Source organism: Protopterus annectens, chromosome 5.part0 (genome assembly GCF_019279795.1).
Source record: "Protopterus annectens isolate FY-2018-M chromosome 5.part0, PAN1.0, whole genome shotgun sequence".
NCBI classification, from domain to species: Eukaryota; Metazoa; Chordata; order Ceratodontiformes; family Protopteridae; genus Protopterus; species Protopterus annectens.
In genome coordinates this window covers 775,562,629-775,583,232 of record NC_056735.1, presented here as the reverse complement: position 1 = coordinate 775,583,232, position 20,604 = coordinate 775,562,629, and the positions used below count along the sequence as shown (strand labels likewise).

Genomic DNA, 20,604 nt, shown 5'->3' with positions numbered 1-20,604 from the left:
CCAACTGTCCTTTTAAAGAGTCACGCTGAAGGTCTTGACAGTCTGAGCACAGGAAAGGTACCTAAAGCTTTGTGAAGATAGTCATAAGGGGGTAGGACCAATAAAGCTTAGGCTACTGAAACAGTGATCTATTTCTGAACATCTGTAGGTTTTTTCCCATCATGTGGGAAAAGAAAAAGGCAAGCTCTTTATGTTCAATCTGCCACATTTTAAACTAGTGAAGTTAGTATTTCACACTCATATATGGCAAGACTTCAAAAAGTGCAATCAAACTGCAAACACTTTTGAATATACAAAATACAGCAATGAGGGAAGTAATAAAGTTTAAAAAAAAGTCCCCCATACAATGTTAGCAACGGATGGTCCAGATTTGACCAATACATAACAAAAGGCCAGGAAATGAGGAGCTGCGGCAATCAATGAGGTAAAGACATTGATATGGGAGGAATTTGATGTGGTCACACACAATACCTTTTGGATAACCTCAAAGAGATTCTGGTATACCCTATGGCAACGTAGGAACAATTTGGCATGTACCTGACCAGACACCTACAACACCTACAACAGCTGTTCTCAGTCTCTTATTGCCTACTTAGAGGTGATCTCTGCCTGACTTACAAAGCCATGTCCGACCAGGCCCTACTTGAAATGCTATACCTAAAGAAATACCAATCCCACCGCACCACACACTCCAGAGATCACAACCTCATTACAATTAACAGAACATGCTAGAGGGACAGGTTCATCTCCTAAGGACTGCCCATACTCTGGAATAAGCTTTCCATTCATATCAAGGAGAGCACCTCACTGGCCTTCTTCAAGAGAAATTTTGATGACTGGATGGGTAACAGAAAGTTCATGCCAGGGATCATTCCAGTTGCTCTACTGGATAGGGGCACTGTGAACTAACATTGGGTGGCAGGGTGCCAGGGCAATTTTTTTTGGGCTAAGCTTGTAAAAGTTCCAGGGCCATTAGCCTAGTACACACCTATGAACCTATGGGTGGGACACTACCAAGGCTATTCTCAGCAAGGATGAAAACAAGCCACTCTTATCTGACAACAATGTAGGTAGGTGGAAGAAGCCCTCTGGTGAAGTCATGAATCCTGTGGCTATACACCCCCTCCCCCCCTTCAAGAGGCAGTGTGAGAAGAGCTAGAGAGACTTGATCCATTTCTGAATGCTAATTCACTGTTGTAAATATAAAATTCTGCAGCTGAAATGCAGTGTACTACATCTGACAGCAGTGTAATAATGCACCCGTGTTTTTGATCATGCAATTTACAAAGCCAAAATAATTTATTCTAAAAAATACATTTATGTAACCCCAAACAGACCACTTCCTAGGAGAAAATAGTTAATTCACTTCTTAAAGTTTACGCAGTTAGGCAAGGGTAATGAAGATAATTTAATGTTGTGATTGACATTTTATAATCACAAAAATGCAATAAGTACTAAGAAGACTACACAGTAAATTACTCTCTAATGTATGCACCATGGTAACCATGTGCTAATCACTGGGGTGACAAAAATTTTCTATGTAGCATGGTAGAATTGTAGTCTTCACACAGGGGCTTTAACATGCAGGTACAGCACTTCAAAAACACTAAGACGCAGCTTAGCCCTGTGGCAAAGATAACGGATTCCTGACTGCGTCTCTGGCACCCAAGATTGAACTGGTGACCCTGACAATGCAGAAGCCAGGCAAGGAAGGAGAGCAGTGAAGGTGCACTCAGGGGTACAATGGTCAATGTGGCAGAGAAGGCTGGAGTGTGGATTTCCTCCACTGTCATTGCACTGCACACACCCTCCTTATGCTTTCCTGAGTACTTACGAAAGGGACAAGGAAAACAAAAAGAAAACTTCGAACCACTCCTGATGACATTTTGAATGACAACACCTTTCAGCTGACTCTTGATTGGATGATGTGGAATAAATGTACCAAATGGCTATGAAGAAAAATTACTGACAGCAGGTGCAAAGGGTGTCAAAAAAGTGAGAGATGCTAGTCTAAATATGTCAACTCAAAATGCAGGGAGATACTGACTTCTTTAAAAATATGTTACAAACTACAGTAACAAATGAAATACACTACTGTAGGCTTATATGTTTAGAAACCATCTTTTTTACAATAACTTGTCACATCTTAATATTAATTAAATCCTTTGTGTTAAGCATTTCATGGCAATATTTTAAAACACAGTGAAAAAATATGAATCTGTAATAAAACCTAATGCAGTAAAGCTACTACTGGTGGTTATTTCAAGTTAAAAAATGCACTCCCATGCCCAGGTTAACAATATAAATTTTTTCTGAAAAAAAAACAAGCTTTATCAAACAAGGCACAACAACGAAGCTTAGCTGCAAGGGACACAAGGATCACAGTCAGAAAGGTTGCATTTTCTTTTGAGTAAGCAGTCCTTAAATATCTTTGAACTGTTCGATCTCTATACATCACTACAAATGTAAACTACAACATGTTAAAATCCCTTCTAGTGTAGTACACTACAGAGTAAATGATCTGCAATAACATATTGACAAGTCGATATCCTTGAGAAATGCATGAAAGTCCTGCTTGTGTCTGACTGTGGAAATCTGAGCAAGAAACATAACATTAAAAATGACAGGTATACCAAGGGGAATTTTGTGTAAACTGAAATCCCAGGAAATTAATAAGATGTGTTGTACTCGCATCAAGCTTTGATGATAAAAACAACAACAAACATGTTATTTATTTCACTGGGGACCTGTGTGGTTTAACTACTAAACCTATAAATAGTCAATTCAAGCTTTCAGCAAAAAAACATACAATGGGGCAAAGCAAGAGCTTCAGTGTAAAAATGTAGGCTTTTAATGTCAAGTTTTACTTCAAATAAATACAATGAGTTGCACATTTTGATAAAGTTTACAGAAATAACAGCACAAAAATACTACAAATTCAGTGGGAATACTTATAATGTTTGAATTTTAAGTTCCTCAAGTTCCTTATGAAATGACTGCAATGTTTCTTGACTGCCTGCATTAACTTTTGAGCATGAAAAAGCACATCCCATTTAAGAATTTCAGCTCTGGGCAACACAAATACAAGTAATTCCTGTCAAGACATGTTTTTCCCCCCAGGGTCTGTGACAACTCTGTATGCACAATGTTTTGATTTAAGGGCACAGTTTCTACATGTTGTAATTAAATCAAAAGGTGCTTCAACAAAGTATTAGTTTAATGGTGTGCACACTTATGCAAACAACTTATTGTAGTTTTTTTTTATTTTTTATATTTTTTCCCCTAACAGATTTGTTTTTCAGTTGAATTGCACAGGTCACATTAAAAGTGGGAAAAGTTTTAAAATGATTTATTGTGGTCTCATTTTTGATATATCACAAAAACCTGGCATTTTAAAAGGACTGTGCAAACTTTTGATATCTACTGCACAGATTTATGTATATGTATATACACACACACACACACACACACACACACACACACACACACACACACACACACACACACACACACGAGCATGTGTGCACGTGTGTATGAAAACATATACGACTATAAGTTACTACACAGTACACTCATATATGCGAACTTCAAGAGACTGGGAGGAACTCTTCAATCTTCACTTAATCAAAACAGAACAAAAACAGTGTTTGTGCAAGGGGGAAGCTCACCTGCACCCCTGCATTCTTAGCTAATTAAACATACCACCTCAGAGATTGCTCAAAAATGGGGAAAAGGGTGAACTCCCACATCCCCACAGTTCAGGATCTCTCATAGAAACAAAGCCGGCAATGTTTGATTAGCTGTGCCGGCTTTTTTTCTGCGGAACCATTGTACCATTAGATCACCTCAAGGACACCCCACCCATATAAGTTTTATATAAACATGAGCGCATGCACGTGCACACACACACACACACACACACACACACACACACACACATGTGTGTGTGTATGTATGTATGTATATATACATACATATGGTTACAGTGCATTAGGTCACACATTCCTTTTGCTGACAGTTTTATTAGGTGCAGAACTACATAAAAATGCACCTTTACCAATAAAGCTGGCATTTCAGGTGACAGCAGGGATTAGGGCTTTGCACTTTCCCCAACATTGTGTGATCTCTGAGTTGGTATATATACGCTGTAGAGGAGTGGGGGGCACGGGGGGGGGGGGGAGGGTTGCCCCTGCATAAAACTTTTTTTTTTTTTTTTTATTTCAATTTTGCGAATTTCTAACATTTGTGAAAGATTTAATGAATGTCAAAGTAGTGGATTGGCAATTTTGTTAACTATAGTATTACCGGATTCTTTTTGCTCAAGGACTGCAAAACGGTATACAGAGTTAAGCTTGTTTACCAATTTGTCTTGCAGCAGACCAGAATGCTGAAATACAATATTCTTGACCTCACTTACAGAAAACAGGTTCTAGTTAGCAAATATGTTTTTCTTTTCGGCTTTTCCCAGTTAGGGGTCGCCACAGCGGAACTCCAGCCCGCTAATGATTGGCAGTAGATTTTTATGGTGACAAGTTGCCAGCCCGATGCCCAACCTTCAACGAAGGCATGCCCATTCATGCATGTCTTTTGAATGCCACTCGACCGCGGGGAGGACATGTAGACTCCACACAGAAGGCACTCCAGCTGAGAATCGAACAAGAGAACCTCTTGCTGTCAGGCAACAACGCTACCACTGTTCCACTGCGGCTTCTCAATAATTGTCAAACTGTAAGCAATTTACAGCAAATAAATAAATGAACTTTGTTAATGCATTTCTTTCATTCTGTATCAATAAAATCAAAGGTAATCAGCATTACAGTCAAGACTCTAAATTTGGATTCTTACTTTCCCCTACCCAACATAGCAGCAAAAAGCAACAGTTAAGATAGCAAAGAATTTAAGAAAAAATACAGCATTTTTGTATAATTATCCACTGGAACACAAATATTTTCACTTATCCTCCCATAAGCACAAAGACATCACTCAGTGCACTCACCTAACATCTGCAAGTTAGAAGCATAGAAATACGAGGTTTCGTCCATATGTTGCAGAAGGCGCCCAGGTGTGCAAATAATAATGTTTGTACGAGTAATTCTTTCTGCTTCAAATTTCAGATCCTTAAAAAAATGATGCACCAACATTAAAAAACATGTCAGATCATAGTTTCTGTACAAAATGAATCCCTAGTGTCCAAAGACATCCCCTTATAAGTTTTCATTAAATATATACATATAATCTTCCAAACTACCCACAGGTGTTTGCCCCACCTGCAAGTGTGTGTGTGTGTGTATGTGTGTAGGTCTCTGAGATGGTTTGGCATTATACTCAGGATTATTTCACAGCTTTTTTGCCACCCGAATGCTTGAATAAACAAATAAATTAGTCTCAAAAATAATCCTTCACCAGTTTGCATATCAAAACCATATTAATTGTGCTTATTTTACAATGCACATAATACTAATATCACACTTTTGTTTAAAATGCATACATTCCACCCTTTAAAAGGCTTACTAAAAATTCCTATGTACTTTCCACTCTACAAACTATTGCCAACTTTCTTCCATATGACATGACAATGTAAAAGCCAGTTTCATATATTAATACTCTCTATTACTTATAATTTTTGTAGCCTTTATATCACTTGCATACACACTGCCTTTCTCCGTACTTCTAATGTACAAGATTAAACAACATACGATAGACCTTCATCATCCTGCAGTTTCAGCAAATGATAATGATAGGCATGTTGTTATATGCTACTTCCTTCCCAGTACAAATTGCAGCTGGCCTACATAGTTTTGCTCAAGATATGCAGAGTTTGGAAAACTGAAGCAGATTCATACTTAAATAGATATCCTTACAGACAGAAATTTAATATTCACTTAAATGCTGCCAGCACAGAAAGGCTAAGGTAGCTTCAGAATGCTCGGACCGGTGGATCAATGGCTACCTGTATTCCCAGAGTTAACTTGCTAAACTTTCATGTAAAACAAGAATGAAATTTTGGATCTGGATATATTCCCTTTGGCTTTGAACACTTCAAGTACAGAATCAGAATATCTACAGGCCAGTATCTCTCAGTACTTTTACAGAATACTGCATATCAACAGACTTGAGAAAATGAAAAGCTATATTTAAAAAAGATGGCAGGGAACTACTATTCAAGTAAAATGCTGTGCGTCTCCACATTTCCAGGAAAATTGAGGAATTGTCAAATTGTAATAAAGGATATTCCTGAGCATAACTCATGCATACAAAAACTGGAAAAATGCCTGGAATAGTATGACGAGATTTACCAATAATGCACAATATTTCAAAGTATGCATGTTAATAGTGAGCAGATAAAAGATACAAGCTTATGTTGTTGTTTCTTTCGGCTTTTCCCGGTTAGGGGTCGCCACAGCAGAACTCCGGTCCGCTAATGATTGGCAGTAGATTTTTACGTGCCGAGTTGCCAGCCCTGATGCACAACCTTCAACGAAGGTACGCCCATTCACGCATGTCTCCACAAAGAAGACACTTTAGCTGAGAATCGAACAGGACAACGTCTTACTGTGAAGCAACAACGCTACCGCAGCACCACCACCGCAGTAGCAAAAGATACAAGCTTATAAACAACAAAATTATGCAGCAAACTAGAAGAGAAACTAGCAAAACTTAGAAGTGAGATTAAACACTTATAAATGGCTTTTTTGTTCATTTTTTCAGTTTACTTTTATTGAAGGTAGTGTTACTTTCATAATGAAAGACAAAGTTCTAAAGAAACAGAGTATAACTCAGAATATAATCCAGATATAGTACATCTGTGAATGTCAATCAAATAAACACTGTTAAAGCAGAAATAAATATCTACATGCACTGACAAACAAGACACATGACTTATGAACAAAGTCACTGGATGCAAAATTAAGAGCAAGAGGATTAAATGTTAAGCTGCTAAAAATGATACAAGCAGCAACCAAGCAAACAGGTGTACTGATACTATGCACATGAAGCAATTCTATTAATATGGAAAGACATTAAGCAGGCATCTTAGCTTCCTTTACAAACCTGGTGATATTTGTAGTTAAGAGACTTACAAGCACCCTTTACTCACTGATTTGTTTTTGCTAAGTGATGTGGAAAATGGTATACAGAGTTTAGCTTGTTTACTAAATTGTCTAGTACTTGAATGAAATGCTGTTGTATGACATCTGCACAAACCTAATTTAGACAGGAGATCTCCTTATAAAGTGAGATATGAAACATCAATGACCTTACAGAAAATCAAGGCCTTATTGATATGTGGAGAATTCAGACCCCACAATTAAACTTTCATGTACTTCACATGTTTACAAAATGTTGGCACAGTTAGATTTTTAATATGTTCTAAGCCTTTTTTTTGTACTGTAGATCATCAGCTTTTTTTCAAAATCAAATTCTGAGGTTTAAGATCATAGTCCGTAGTGCATGCTCCAAATCTGGCCTCAAGAATGAACCAAGGTCTATGGTAGTACAGATACAGTCATATCAACAAATAGAACTTCTCCTGACAAAACTGTGGCAGAATAGTGAAGTATCATCAACACGGAAAACCAGAATGCTTGTGGAAAATGATTACACACTGTACCACCAGGCAGAAGAGATGTGATCTTAGAGGATGTTGAGGGGCAGGTGTGAGATTCAAGATGCTATATCCAGCTGTCTTCAGAACAGTTTTTTTCCTATACGGAGCAAAGACATTTTTGAATGCAAAACAGGTGAAGGAAGAAATAAAATCGAATGAAACTCTATCCACTCCCTAACACCCATCAACCACGTCAACCTATATAACTTTTCCCAAATCATTCAAACACACACATGCATAGATAAAACCACCAAAAGGGAATCCATTTTAGACTGGATCTTCACTAACCAAGCCAGCACTGCCCACCAGTGTGGCACATTACCCAATTATCTCAGTGACCACAACCAACCTTTATCCTTTGACACAAACAAATGTAGTAACCCTCCCTACTACAAACCCGTTCCCGCAAAAACTTCCCCTCAGACCTATTCACAGAAATCTTAAAATCCTGCAGCTGGACACCCACCAAAACCCTCCCTCTGGACATGGCAGTAGAATACTTTAACTTCACATTCCTAAAGATCCTAAACCAGCTAGCCCCAATCAAAGCAATTAGAATGCATAGCAATCCTGTCCACTGGTTACAAAAAAAACACCAAAGTCCTACTAAAACAAAGGGACAAAGCATGGAAATCCTGGCAACAACATAAAACACCCACAACTAGACAAGCCTTCCTAGAACTTAGAAATAAAGCAAAAAACAGGTTAAGACAGACAAATAAAATCACTTTATAACACTACAAAGAAAATATAGCAACAACCCACAGAAATTCTGGGCCGCAGTGAACAACATCCTCCAACCCGGAAAAAACACTAACCCTCCACCAAATATAGAAGGCACTAACCTTGACATAGCCTCCTACTTCAACAACTACTTCACCTCCTCCATACTGAAGCTCATAAAAGACACAAACCCAACCACCACCAGCCCACCAACCTTCACAGCCCAGTCAACCACCCCCCCACTAACCTTCAAAGCCCAATCAATCACCACCCCCATTTCACTCAAATCAGTATCTATATCAGCCATCCAAAAACTGCTAGCAAAACCCAAACCAACTACCCTAGCTGTAGACAACCTCCCAGCCGAATACCTCCAACTTGCATCCAAGGTCATCGCTTACCCAATCTAAATACTAATCAATAGATCCATTAATGAACACTACTTTCCATCCTTATAGAAAACCTCATACATCACTCCCCTCCACAAGGGTGGCCCCTCCACCGACCTCTCCAACTACTGCCACACTGCAATCCTTTCACCCCTGTCAAAGATTCTGGAAAGATGTAACCACTACCAACTCCTCTCCCACTTACTCTCCAACAACCTATTCTCTAAAACTCAGCACAGATTTTGACCAGGCCAGAGCACCACCACTGCTCTAACTTCATCAATACCATAACCTCATACAGAAAACAAGGGAAACTTGCCTCTGCCACCTTCCTAGACTTATCCAAAGCATTCGATAAGGTTTCTCACAATAAACTCCTGTCTTCTCTCTCCGAACTCAACCTTGATAACTTTACCATACAATGGTTCAGTAGCTACCTAGACAACTACTCTCAATCTGTCAAATGGCTCACATCCTTATCCCTCCCCCTACAGTCCACTGTGGAATACTTCAAGGCTCAATACTTGGCCCCCTTCTCTTCAATATCTTTATAAACCAACTCCACTTAGCAAACACAAAAGCTGATATTAGTTCGATATACAGATGGCACCACCCTTATCTGCTTGGCACCCAGCATCCATCTCCTACAAATTTTAGCGCAAGAATTGGCTTAACTATTCTCAGCTAATATTGAACCCTAAAAAAACTGAACTAATGCTATTCCACCCAATAAAGACTAATGACGCCACCTTCTCTATTCTCTCTGTCAACAAAACCCTCACAACTCCTGTTTCTGATGGCAAACTACTAGTTCTTACAATTGACCACCAACTTAAATACAATAAACACATATCCCCCAACCATCTACAAAGTCCACAAAAAGCTAGGATGCCTCTATCATAGCAACAAGTTCTTAACCTCCGAATCCAGAAGTGTCATAGCTAGAACTCATCATTTATCAATCCTACTCTATGCATCTCCAGTACTAACAAATCTAAATAAAACTGACCTGAACAAACTTTCAACTTGCTAGGTTTGCAACCAATGCTAAAGCACGCTCTCACCACTGCCAATCCCTTCGTAAACTACATTGGTTTGTATTTCCAAACTTACTTCACTTCCACCAACTCAACTTAGCCCAACAAATACTATATCACCATGATAAAACCCCTACCCTAACAGGCCTCATAAACTTCTATAGCACCAACAGGGAACTACGCTTCTATAACAAAGCCCTACTCAACTTCATTCCATGGGAAAACAGCTCAGGGAAATCTCTATCCCCTATGAAGCTGCTAAAACATGGAACACCCTACCCCCAGACCTCAGGCTACAAAACTACACTACCACACTCAAAAAGCTCCTCAAATCACACCTTTATGAAAACCATATGTGTAACTGTAATGACCCTTCCTGAACCCACCTCATCCAGCCTATTCTTTACTGTAATGACCCTTCCTGAACTCACCTCATCCAGCCTATTCTTCATGGCTGACCCTGAAGAACACTGTTCCACTGATTATAATCTACCTAAGCAGATTTGTACATAATGTAAATAAGTAATAAGTTTTTGTTTTTATGACGTCAACTGGATATACAAAATGTACTGTGATCATATGCTTCTACAACCTGCCTTTTGCTCAATTAACCTTACTTGAGGATGTTTTCTTAACTATTGTTACTCACTTTTTTAAGCTATTATTAATCACGTTTGTAAACTACTGTTAATTAATTTTTACTAAACTACTTTGTGGAGCTTTTCTCCCCAGGACTCAGCTGAAAACAGACACCTGTTGTCCAGTCAGACTATCCTGGTCAATAAGAAGTTATGTACTCACCATAATGTTCCATCTGAGTAGGTGGCTTCATTTGTCTGCAATCTGTGGGTCTTGGATCCGATATCGGATCCGAGCCGGCAACTGGTAGCATAGCTATGGATCCGAGCTCCTAGCTCCTCCCCTCACCCATAATCCCCAGCCAACCTCCTATGACCTCAGATCAAGTTTGCCCCACTATGCACACCTGAAAAGGTGTTCCAACAAGCATAATAGCTAGATCAATATAACAGGACCAAATTCTGAAGGCCAGGGGGATGGTTGCAGACAAATGAAGCCACCTACTCAGATGGAACGTTATGGTGAGTACATAACTTCTTAATCTGGAGTAGGGACTTCATTTGTCAGCAACCTGTGGGACAGAGTCCCCAGCTACCTGAATCTTGGGTGGCTATCATGGAAGGATGTTCCGGAGCACTGCGGAGCCAAAGGATGCTCTCCCTCTAGAAATTACGTCCAGTTTGTAGTGGTTAATAAAGGTATGAGATGAGGCTCAAGTAGCTGCCGAGCAAATATCATCCAATGGCACTCTAGATTTAAAAGCAGCAAAAGTAGAGATGGAGCAAGTGGAATGTGCAAGGACTCCCTCAGGTGCGGGCCCCCAGAAGCTTGGTAGGCCAGAAGAATACATTGAGAAATCCAACGTGACAAGGTGACCTTTGAAACGGCTTTACCTAAACTGAATTTAGCAAAGGAGACAAACAGCTGATCAGATTGTCTGTGACCAGCTGTCCTATGAATATAGAAACGCAGCTGCCTGTGTACATCAAAAGAATGCAGCTTGTATTCTCCTTTATTTTGATACTTAGGGAAGAAAACCGGTAAGTTGATGGACAGATTGATATTTATTTCCGATGCCACCTTGGGAAGAAAGGAGGGATTGGTCCTGAGGCACAATCTGTCCAGATGGAAGACCAAGTAAGGGGGCTTTACGGAAAGGGCTTGTAGTTCCGAAACTCTCTTGGCTGAAGTGATGGCTACTAGGAATGCTGTTTTCCAGGACAAATATTTGAGATCGACCGATGCGGCTGGTTCAAAGGGAGAAGCGGTCAAGGCTTGAAGGACTAGAGAAATATCCCAAGGGGGTACGGCTTCTTTGACAGGGGGCCTGAGTAGAAAGGTGCCCTTGAGAAAAGTTTTGCACAATTTAGCTGACATCAAAGGACCTGTCTCATGTCCCACATGGTAATGGGAGATGGCTGCCAACTGTACCTTGACTGTGGAACAACTAGCTCCTTGCTGAAAGAGTCCGGTTAGAAAATCCAGTACGGACAGTAGAGGGGCAGTGAAGGGATCCAGATTATGATCTTCCGCCCAGACTGAAAAGCGTCTCCATTTACTGTGGTATATTTTCCTGGTGGAAGGCTTATGTGCTGCCACCAGGATGGCTTTGACTGGTGAAGAGATGTCGGGAGTCCTGACTAAGAGTGGAACTGGAGCAACCAAGCTGTCAGCTTTAGGTTGACCAGATTCGGGGTCTGTAATTCCGATGGATGGGAGATTAGTGGGATCTAGAATCCAAGGAGGATTCACTAGATGAGACCACAGGTAAGGGAACCAAGTTTGCCGAGGCCAGAATGGGGCAATGAGGATCATTCTACTCCCCAACTGCGAGGCTTTCTGTAAGAGCTTTAGCATCAGGGGTAAAGGAGGGTAGGCATAGAGTAGAACGGGCAGCCAAACATGCACCAGAGCATCTCTCGGGGCTTCCCCTGGTGGGGGAATCAGAGCGAAGAAGCTGTCGCATTTCGAGCGAAGAAGCTGTCGCATTTCGTATTTGAGGGAGAGGCAAAGTGATCGCAGCAGGGTTGCCCCCATTTTGCGAATATCTGCTTCGCTACTAGTGGGTTGAGAGACCACTCGTAAGGGGAAAGAATGGTGCGGCTAAGTTTGTCCGCCAGAATGTTGGCCCGCCCCAGAATGTGCGTTGCGATCAGAAAGCGGTTGGTGGAAATCGCCCATTCCCACACTCTCATGGCTTCTCGCCATAAGGGGTAGGATCTGGTTCCCCACTGTTTGTTGATGTACCAAACAACAGACATGTTGTCTGACTGAATTGCAATCGTTCCTACGGGGAGGAGATTCTGAAGTGCCTGCAACGCCAACAGCACCGCTCTCATCTCCAGAACGTTGATATGTAAGGAGGTCTCTGTATCGTTCCACGTGCCTTGGACAGTTCTGCCCGTGTAATGCCCCACCACCCGAGGCGAGAGGCATCCGTGGTCACCATGGCGAGAGGGGGAGGAGTGCAGAAGAGCCGGCCTATATGGAGGTCCTGGGATTGGAGACACCATAACAGGGCCCTCCTGCAAACTTTGCTGATAGAGATAGGGTGGCAGAGAGGAAGAGATTGGAAGGACCATTGCACTTGAAGGGTCCACTGCAGTACCCTCATATTTAGGCGAGCACATGGAAGAAGCGTTATTGCAGCCGCCATAGAGCCCAGTGCCCTCAGGACCAATGCCGTCGGTTTGGCTTCCAATTGTAGGATGGCCCACACATGCAATCTCAGATTCTGTAGTTGTTCCGAAGTCAGGAAGACTCGTAGATCCCTGGTATCTAATCTGGCCCCTATAAACTCTATAACTTGTGTCGGAGCAAGGGAAGATTTGTCCACATTGATTGTGATGCCTAACTGGGGGGCTAGGTGGAGAAAGTAATCTCTGGCTGAGAAGAGTAGATGCCTTGTTGGGGCGGTTAGAAGCCAGTCGTCCAGATACGGAAAGACCTGCATTCCCTGGAGTCTCAGGTGGGCCGCTATCACTGCTTAAACTTTGGTGAACACCCTGGGGGCTGTGGTGAGGCCAAAGGGAAGGACCCTGAACTGATAATGACTGGCTCCCAACCGGAAGCGGAGAAACCTCCTATATCGTCTGTCCATTAGAATATGGTAGTACGCATCCTTGAGGTCTATAGAGCACATCCAATCGCTCTCCCGTAAGAGGGGGAGAATGGATTGAAGAGTGACCATTCGGAATTTTTCCTTGGTTACCAACAGGTTCAAGAGGGAAAGATCTAGAATTGGTCTCAAGTCCCCCGTCTTTTTTGGCACCAGAAAGAACCTGGAGTAGAACCCTAATCCGAGCTGGTCTTGTGGGACGAGTTGGATGGCTCTTTTTTCTAACAGCCGCTGGATTTCTGCGGCTGCAGCCTCCCTCTGATCGGGTGGAACATCGGGGAGGCTCCTGGGTTTGGGGACATGATACATAGGAATTTTGTAGCCTCTGGATATGATACGAAGCACCCAGCGGGGTCTGATGTGATGGACTCCCATGCCGCCAGATGTCTCGAGAAACGCCCCCCGACTGCCTCCAGAGCAGAGCAGTCGGGCAACCCTTCAGGGCTGCTGCGTGGACCAGTCAGAGAAGGATTCTCTGGACCCAAAGTTTTTCGGGGCCCCTCTGCCCCTAGGGTGGCGTCCTCCTTGTCCTCCTCTGCCACGGATTGACTGGTTGTCCGGAGCAGGTTGGGAATGTTGCGATTTCCGGAACCCCATCTTCTTCTGTCCCTTTTGGTTCTTCGAGAAGGACCTCTGGGGAGCAGAGAAGCGGACTCCGACGGCAGACAACGTCTTCCCGTCTTTCTCGCTCTGGACCAGTGTTTCGCGAACGGTCTTGCCAAACAAGGCAGAACCATCAAAAGGGGCATTCGCAAAGGACGCCTTAAAGGGCTCCGCGAAGTCACAATGCCAGAGCCAGGCCTGACGTCTCATGACTAGGCCCACTCCGCTAGTTCTAGTGGCTCCCTCAGTAGCGTGGGACTAAAGCCGCATAGAGGTATTGGAGATAGACCTTAGAGTGGCCATTCGAGTGGAGTACAACTGCTTGTCCTCCGCCGACATGGACTCAGGGGGGAAGCAGCGTATTCTTTGATAAGATCCTGCTGCATCCTGATGACATGTGCCATATAGTTCAGAGACGTTACCGAGAAGGTCGCTGAACTAAAAACCTGCTTCCCAAGTCGATCCATCGAGCGGGACTCCTTGCTCGGTGGATGGACCGAGGGGCTCTTCTGAGCTAGTTCCCTCTTCGTGGCTGCCGCCGTCAACATGGCATCTACGGGGGGACCCTTGCTCCAGTGGGACCGGTCCACGGGGGGGCTCAGTATCCTGTCCGGGCATTTAGGGAGTGGCTCCACAGTGTCTGGCTCCTTCCATGCCCTAGTGGTAATAAGGTCCACCAGGGGATCGGCCGGTGGGGACACCCAAGAGATAGACGGGCCTGCTTCGAATGCCTCCAGGAACAATGACTCGTCAGAGGAAGCCTTGGGGGCAGACCACCCACCTCTGATCCCAAGCATTTCCATGATGTCTCCAAAGGAGACATCCTCCGGGGGTGACCTTGGGGAGCCTTCCCCTTCATCCAAGTCCGTGTCCTCTGTTAAGGACTCGGGGGAGTCCACGTGCCTCCTCTTACACTTGTGCTTGCGAAGCACTTCCTCGGGAGGGCTGTCCGAGGAAGTCTCGCCAGCAGTATCTTGTTCCAATGGAACAACTTGGGACATTGAAGCAGGCTGTCCCTGTGGCCGGGTGATGGAAGCCTGACCCAGCAAAGAGGGAGTGCAGGGTGGAGCCGAGGCAAGAGCCAGGGGTCTGGATGCTCTCGACAGAGCCCTCTCCACTGCATCGAAGGCCGAGGGGGAGCCACTCTCCCTGGGCTCCGAAAGTCGACTTCCACACGGATCCGATGAAGGGATTGGAACCGGCACAGAGACCGTCGGATCCGAGGGACCAGTGTGCTCTGACCTGGACAGAGCCGAAGGCACACTGAAAACCTCGAATCCGAAGCTCGGCCCACAGCTCCGAGAGGTCGGATCCGACGATGGAACCGATAAACTCGAGGGCAGGGTCGGATCCGAAGTACCCAGTACTGTCGGCGCCGATCCACCCCTGGCTCCGATGCTGCCCGGCTCCGAATGTTCCGAACCCGGAAAGCGGGTCGGAGAGGGAGCAATCGGAGCAAAGAAAGGGGGGGGGGGCAAGAGCACTCCCATCTGCAGCTGGGCCTGGATTAACCTTCGCAACATCCAGTCCAAGTCTGCATCTGACAGGCTATAAGTAGATCTCAAAGAGGCCACCGAGGCAGGCCTGGAGTGCCGCCTCGATGACCTCGACTGAGATCGGGTCTCCTCCTCCTCGGGTCCCGGGGAGAAGCAAGGAGATCGGAGCCGAGGAGGAGGAGACCTGGAAGCCATGGAGGGAGAAGCCCGCTTAGCCGGGGGGGGGGGGCCGAAGCGGAGGCCTCGGCCCGCCGCTTGTGGTGCTTCTCCTTCCGTTTCTCCCTCCTGGCCTCCCTGTCCTCTGGCGCTTTAGTGGGAGTTTGAATCCCGGCCGGGGGAAGGGGGGCAGGAATGGCTACCACCACAGGCTGAGGAGGTGCCACGGGACAGGCTGAGGAGGTGCCACGGGAGGAGCGGGGGCCGGGGCCGAAGCCAAATCCGGAGGCAAAAGACCCGCCAGGACAAGCTTCGACCTCCGCTCTTTCAGTGCCCTGGGGTTGAACGCTGCACAAATTGTACATCCTGAAGACAGGTGTTCAACCCCAAGGCACCGAACACACCAAGTGTGGCCATCAGCCGGCGATAGCTTATGGCCACACTCGGTGCATTTAGAAAAAATAGGTTTTGGGGCCTCTGCTATACCCAAAACTAAAGTATACTACACAAGCACACCAGGCCCCAAACACAAATACACACAGACACACTCTAACGACCAGCGAGGGGAGGACCACTCACACAAATTACAATTACAAGTTCGAAAAAAAAATATATGAAACAAATTTCACTTATCTGTAGAAAACGGCAGGAGCTCTAAAATCTAGCTACACACTCAAGCGCGGCAAACTAGATCTGGGGTCATAGGAGGTTGGCAGGGGATTATGGGTGAGAGGAGGAGCTAGGAGCTCGGATCCATAGCTATGCTACAAGTTGCCAGCTCGGATCCGATATCGGATCCAAGACCCACAGGTTGCTGACAAATGAACTCCGTACTCCAGATAAAAAAATATGAAACAAATTTCACTTATCTGTAGAAAACGCCAGGAGCTCTAAAATCTAGCTACACACTCAAGCGCGGCAAACTAGATCTGAGGTCATAGGAGGTTGGCAGGGGATTATGGGTGAGGGGAGGAGCTAGGAGCTCGGATCCATAGCTATGCTACAAGTTGCCGGCTCGGATCCGATATCGGATCCAAGACCCACAGGTTGCTGACAAATGAAGTCCCTACTCCAGATCAAGTGTTAAATAAATAATAAATAAAATGTACCCAGCAAAAAGTGAACCAGCAGGTTGAAAGAGAGTCCGACTCTCATTCCTCTGACAATGGCACAGCACATAGACAGAACTTGCCAGTAAAACCGTTTACATTGTCCTAAAGGAAAGTAACTGAATATCAGGAAAAAGACAAAAAAAAAAAAAAAAAAAAAACATCAGGAACAGACTAGAAAAACAGGAGTACCTTGGACTTCAACCAAAGACAAGTCTCGGTCAAGATGATAAAGACCAGCAGGAATCCAAAGGTAGGGGAAAAAACAGATGAACTGTAAACTTTCACTGTCATAAGATGCAGTTTGGATATGAGAACCGTGTTTCTACAAGAAGTGGGAAGGAAAAAGGAAGTTTGTGGACTGTATTAAACTGGTAAGGGGTCAGTAAAGTATCATTCTCACCTTATCATTAATGTTTAGAAAGATAATGAAGGAAATTAATATGCAATTGTAAGTACAACATTTTTTCTTAGTAATATGTGCATAATAAAGTAGTTCTGTAAACGTATTTTAAATGGGAGATAGGGGGGGGTCTTATTTTATTTATTTATTTTTTTATTTTATATTTGGTAACCGGGCTTGTCTGACTGGGCTACAATTGCCTGTTTTCAGCAGATACCCGAGGAGAAAAGCTCCAACAGAAAAATAGAAATTTTATAAATTGAATACATATAGAATACATTCATCAGTACCACACATTACTGCATTACAATGTCATACATTACACTGTGGCAAGTGAAATATATACAGAAATGCATTAATCAGAGGGATACATTCATAATTACATATTACATACATAATAGTGCAATACTTACATAGCTGAAATATTTTACTAGTTATGTTTGTACAGTGATGTAGCAAGAGGAGAAGATAAAGTAGTAAGTTTGTTTATTGAAGGGAAGGAAGAGGGAAGGGAAATAGAAGGTTATAGGGGAGAGTTTATGGTGGATAACTACATTGTCAGGTCCATTTTTCATCAAGGCATTTTTTGTAGGATGTTTAAGAGATCTTATATCTAGTGGTAGGGTATTCCAGGCCTTGGAAGGGTTAAAGCTATAGACTAGGTGACCCATTTTGGTCTTTGGTTTGTAGATTTTTAGTAGGCCTTGTTCAGAACTGCGGAGTAATCTAGTGGGTAGGTAATGGGAGATTAGAGATGAGATAGTTGGACAGAAAGAGGGTTTGTAGAGAATGGAATGAATAATCTGAAACTAATTATACTGAAGCAGGTTAGGTAATTCTAGCCAATTTAGTTCTTTTAGTGATAGACAGTGATGGGACTTGTAAGAATTTTGAGTAGCAAATCTGGCAATCCTGTTATAAGTTGTTTCTAACTTGTTTCGTAGTCCAGTGTTGAGGCTGGTGAGAATTTGGGAGCTATAGAATAAAGTTGCCTCACAGTAAGACGCTGTCTGGTTCGATTCTCAGCTAGAGCGTCTTCTGCGTGGAGACATGCGTGAATGGGCGTACCTTCGTTAAAGGTTGTGCGTCACAGCTGGTAACTCGGCACGTAAAAATCAACTACCAATCATTAGCAGACCGGAGTTCTGCTGTGGCGACCCCTAACCGGGAAAAGCAGAAAGACACACACAAACAAAAGAGTAAAGTGGGTAAGAGGTAGGCATTTGAAAGGGTTAGTTTTGCTGTTTTGGTAAGATATTTTTTGTTTCTATAGAGGAGACCAAACTTGAGATGCGTTTTTCGGATACAATTATTGACGTGTAAATCAAAGGTTAGTCTATCATCAATAGTAACACCTAAGAGTTTTGTACCGGTGTCCACCTGTATTGAGTATTATTCTGTGACAATATGGAGAAGGAAGACTTTATGTGGTTAAGGTTTTTAGGGAGAAAGAGTAGTAATTTGGTTTTCTTTGGATTAAGGATAAGTTGATTTTCAGATAGCTAGTGTTCTACAGAGGACTGTGTGTGATTTTAGCTGAGTTGTTGATTCAGCAATAGTGATAAATGCAGAATCATCTGCGTATTGTATCAGTGAGAATCCAGGACAGGAAGAGGCGAGAAGGCTGGTAAAGATGTGCCTGGTGTTAATTCTAAAGATGTTAAAGTGAGAAAGTACTTTTTTCAACTGTAATATAGCTGGGGTTCCTACTTAATAAACAAAGGCTAAATATAAGCAACATAATGTTGTGATCTTGGGATGCTAATAGGAAGAGGTTGAAGTGAACTGATCATGCGCATGTATTACATTACGGTGGTTCCCCTGTTGTTATGCATACAGGCAGAAGTGTACACTAAAATTATATAAAATAATAGTTTTCTACCATTTGAGATACGCTATGTCACGCAACTGCAGAACTATTAGCTGTTTTTTTTTTCATCTACAAGCAGAGTGTGGCAGTTATGGATGAATGGTTTGCAGGCACAGGCACTTAATCAGGAAATTACTGATGTGTGAACTTTTGAAGCATCTGTATGAGTAAACACTAAAACCAGTAATTAAAGAAGTAACAAGCAGCTCAATAAAAACAAATGACGTCTCACACAGTATAGGGAGTTCAAGCAGATGCATTTCTAATTAACATCAATCACTTCAGTATAACTCATAGCAATGCAAAATCTACTAATTTAATGTCAGGCAAGGGACTCTTTCTAAAGGCTAAGAATCGACTAACTGAGAATTTTAAGTTGTTTTTCACATCTAGGAGGAAAGTTGAGCTGGGACAAGAATGGATAGTGTGGGGTACATGATGGAACACAGCCTCTAAACATGGTATCTGAAGTAGGAACTTCATTTGTCAGCAACCTTTGGGATACGGATCCGATCTCGGATCCGAGCCGGTAACTTCTATCATAGCATAGATCCGAGCTCCTAGCTCCTCCCCTTACCCATAATCCCCTGCCTACCCTAACTGACCTCCGATCTAGTTTGCCGCTCTTCAAGCAACAGCTAGATTCCAGAGCTCTTGGCGTTTTTGTGAGGAAAAAGTTTTTCTTTCTTCTTTCTGAGTGAGTGACTGTGTGTGCGTGGTAGGTTTACCCTTAACACTAATCTTGTTATTATTTTAGCTTTTCAGCTTAAATTTAATTTAAGATATTTCTCTCTCCCCCGCTGGTCGTAGCATGTGTGTGTGACTTGAGTGTTAGGGGCCTAGTGAGTGTGCTTTACGGTAGTAATGTCGGAGGCCCCTAAAGCCATTTTTTTCGAAATGCACCGAGTGTGGTCACAAGCTTTCACCGGCTGATGGCCACACTCTGTGCGTTAGGTGCCTTGGGGTTGAACATCTCTCTTCGGGTTTCGCGATTTGTGCGGCGTTCAACCCCAGGGCACTCAAGGGTCGAAGGTTGAAGCTAGTTCTGGCGGGCCTTTTACCCCCAGATTCTGCTTCGGCCTCCGGTACTTCGGTGCCCGCTACCCCCCCGGTAGCGGTCACTCCTGCCTCCCTTCCTCCGACCGGGACTCAACCTCCCGCTTTGGCTCTGGAGGATAGGGAGTCCAGGAAAGAGAAGCGGCGGGAGAAGCACCTTAAGCGGCGGGCCGAGGACTCCTGATCGGCCCCGCCCGTCAAGAGGGCTTCTCCCTCCAAGTCTTCTCGATCTCCTCCTCCTCGGATCCAATCCCCTTGTTTCTCCCCGGGACCCGAGGAGAAGGTGATCCGGTCCCCGTCGAGGTCATCAAGGCGACACTCCAGGTCTGCCTCGGTGGCCTCTTCGAGGTCCACTTTTAGCATGTTTGATGCGGACATGGACCGGATGATGAGGAGATTCATCCAGGCCCAGATGCAGATGGGAGTGCTCTTGCCCCCCCCCCCCTCTGGGGGGGAGCT

General features: G+C 43.7%; 1 protein-coding gene across 1 annotated transcript in view; it reads right to left on the bottom strand.

Annotated features, from left to right (window-relative positions):
• The window catches only part of DDX10 (DEAD-box helicase 10), a 1,393,858-nt gene that overhangs the window by 1,207,186 nt on the left and 166,068 nt on the right, over positions 1-20,604 (bottom strand). The window contains exon 5 of the mRNA XM_044071854.1: positions 4,997-5,117. Within this exon, the coding sequence (XP_043927789.1) occupies positions 4,997-5,117 (121 nt within the window). The remainder of the gene's footprint in view (positions 1-4,996; positions 5,118-20,604) is intronic.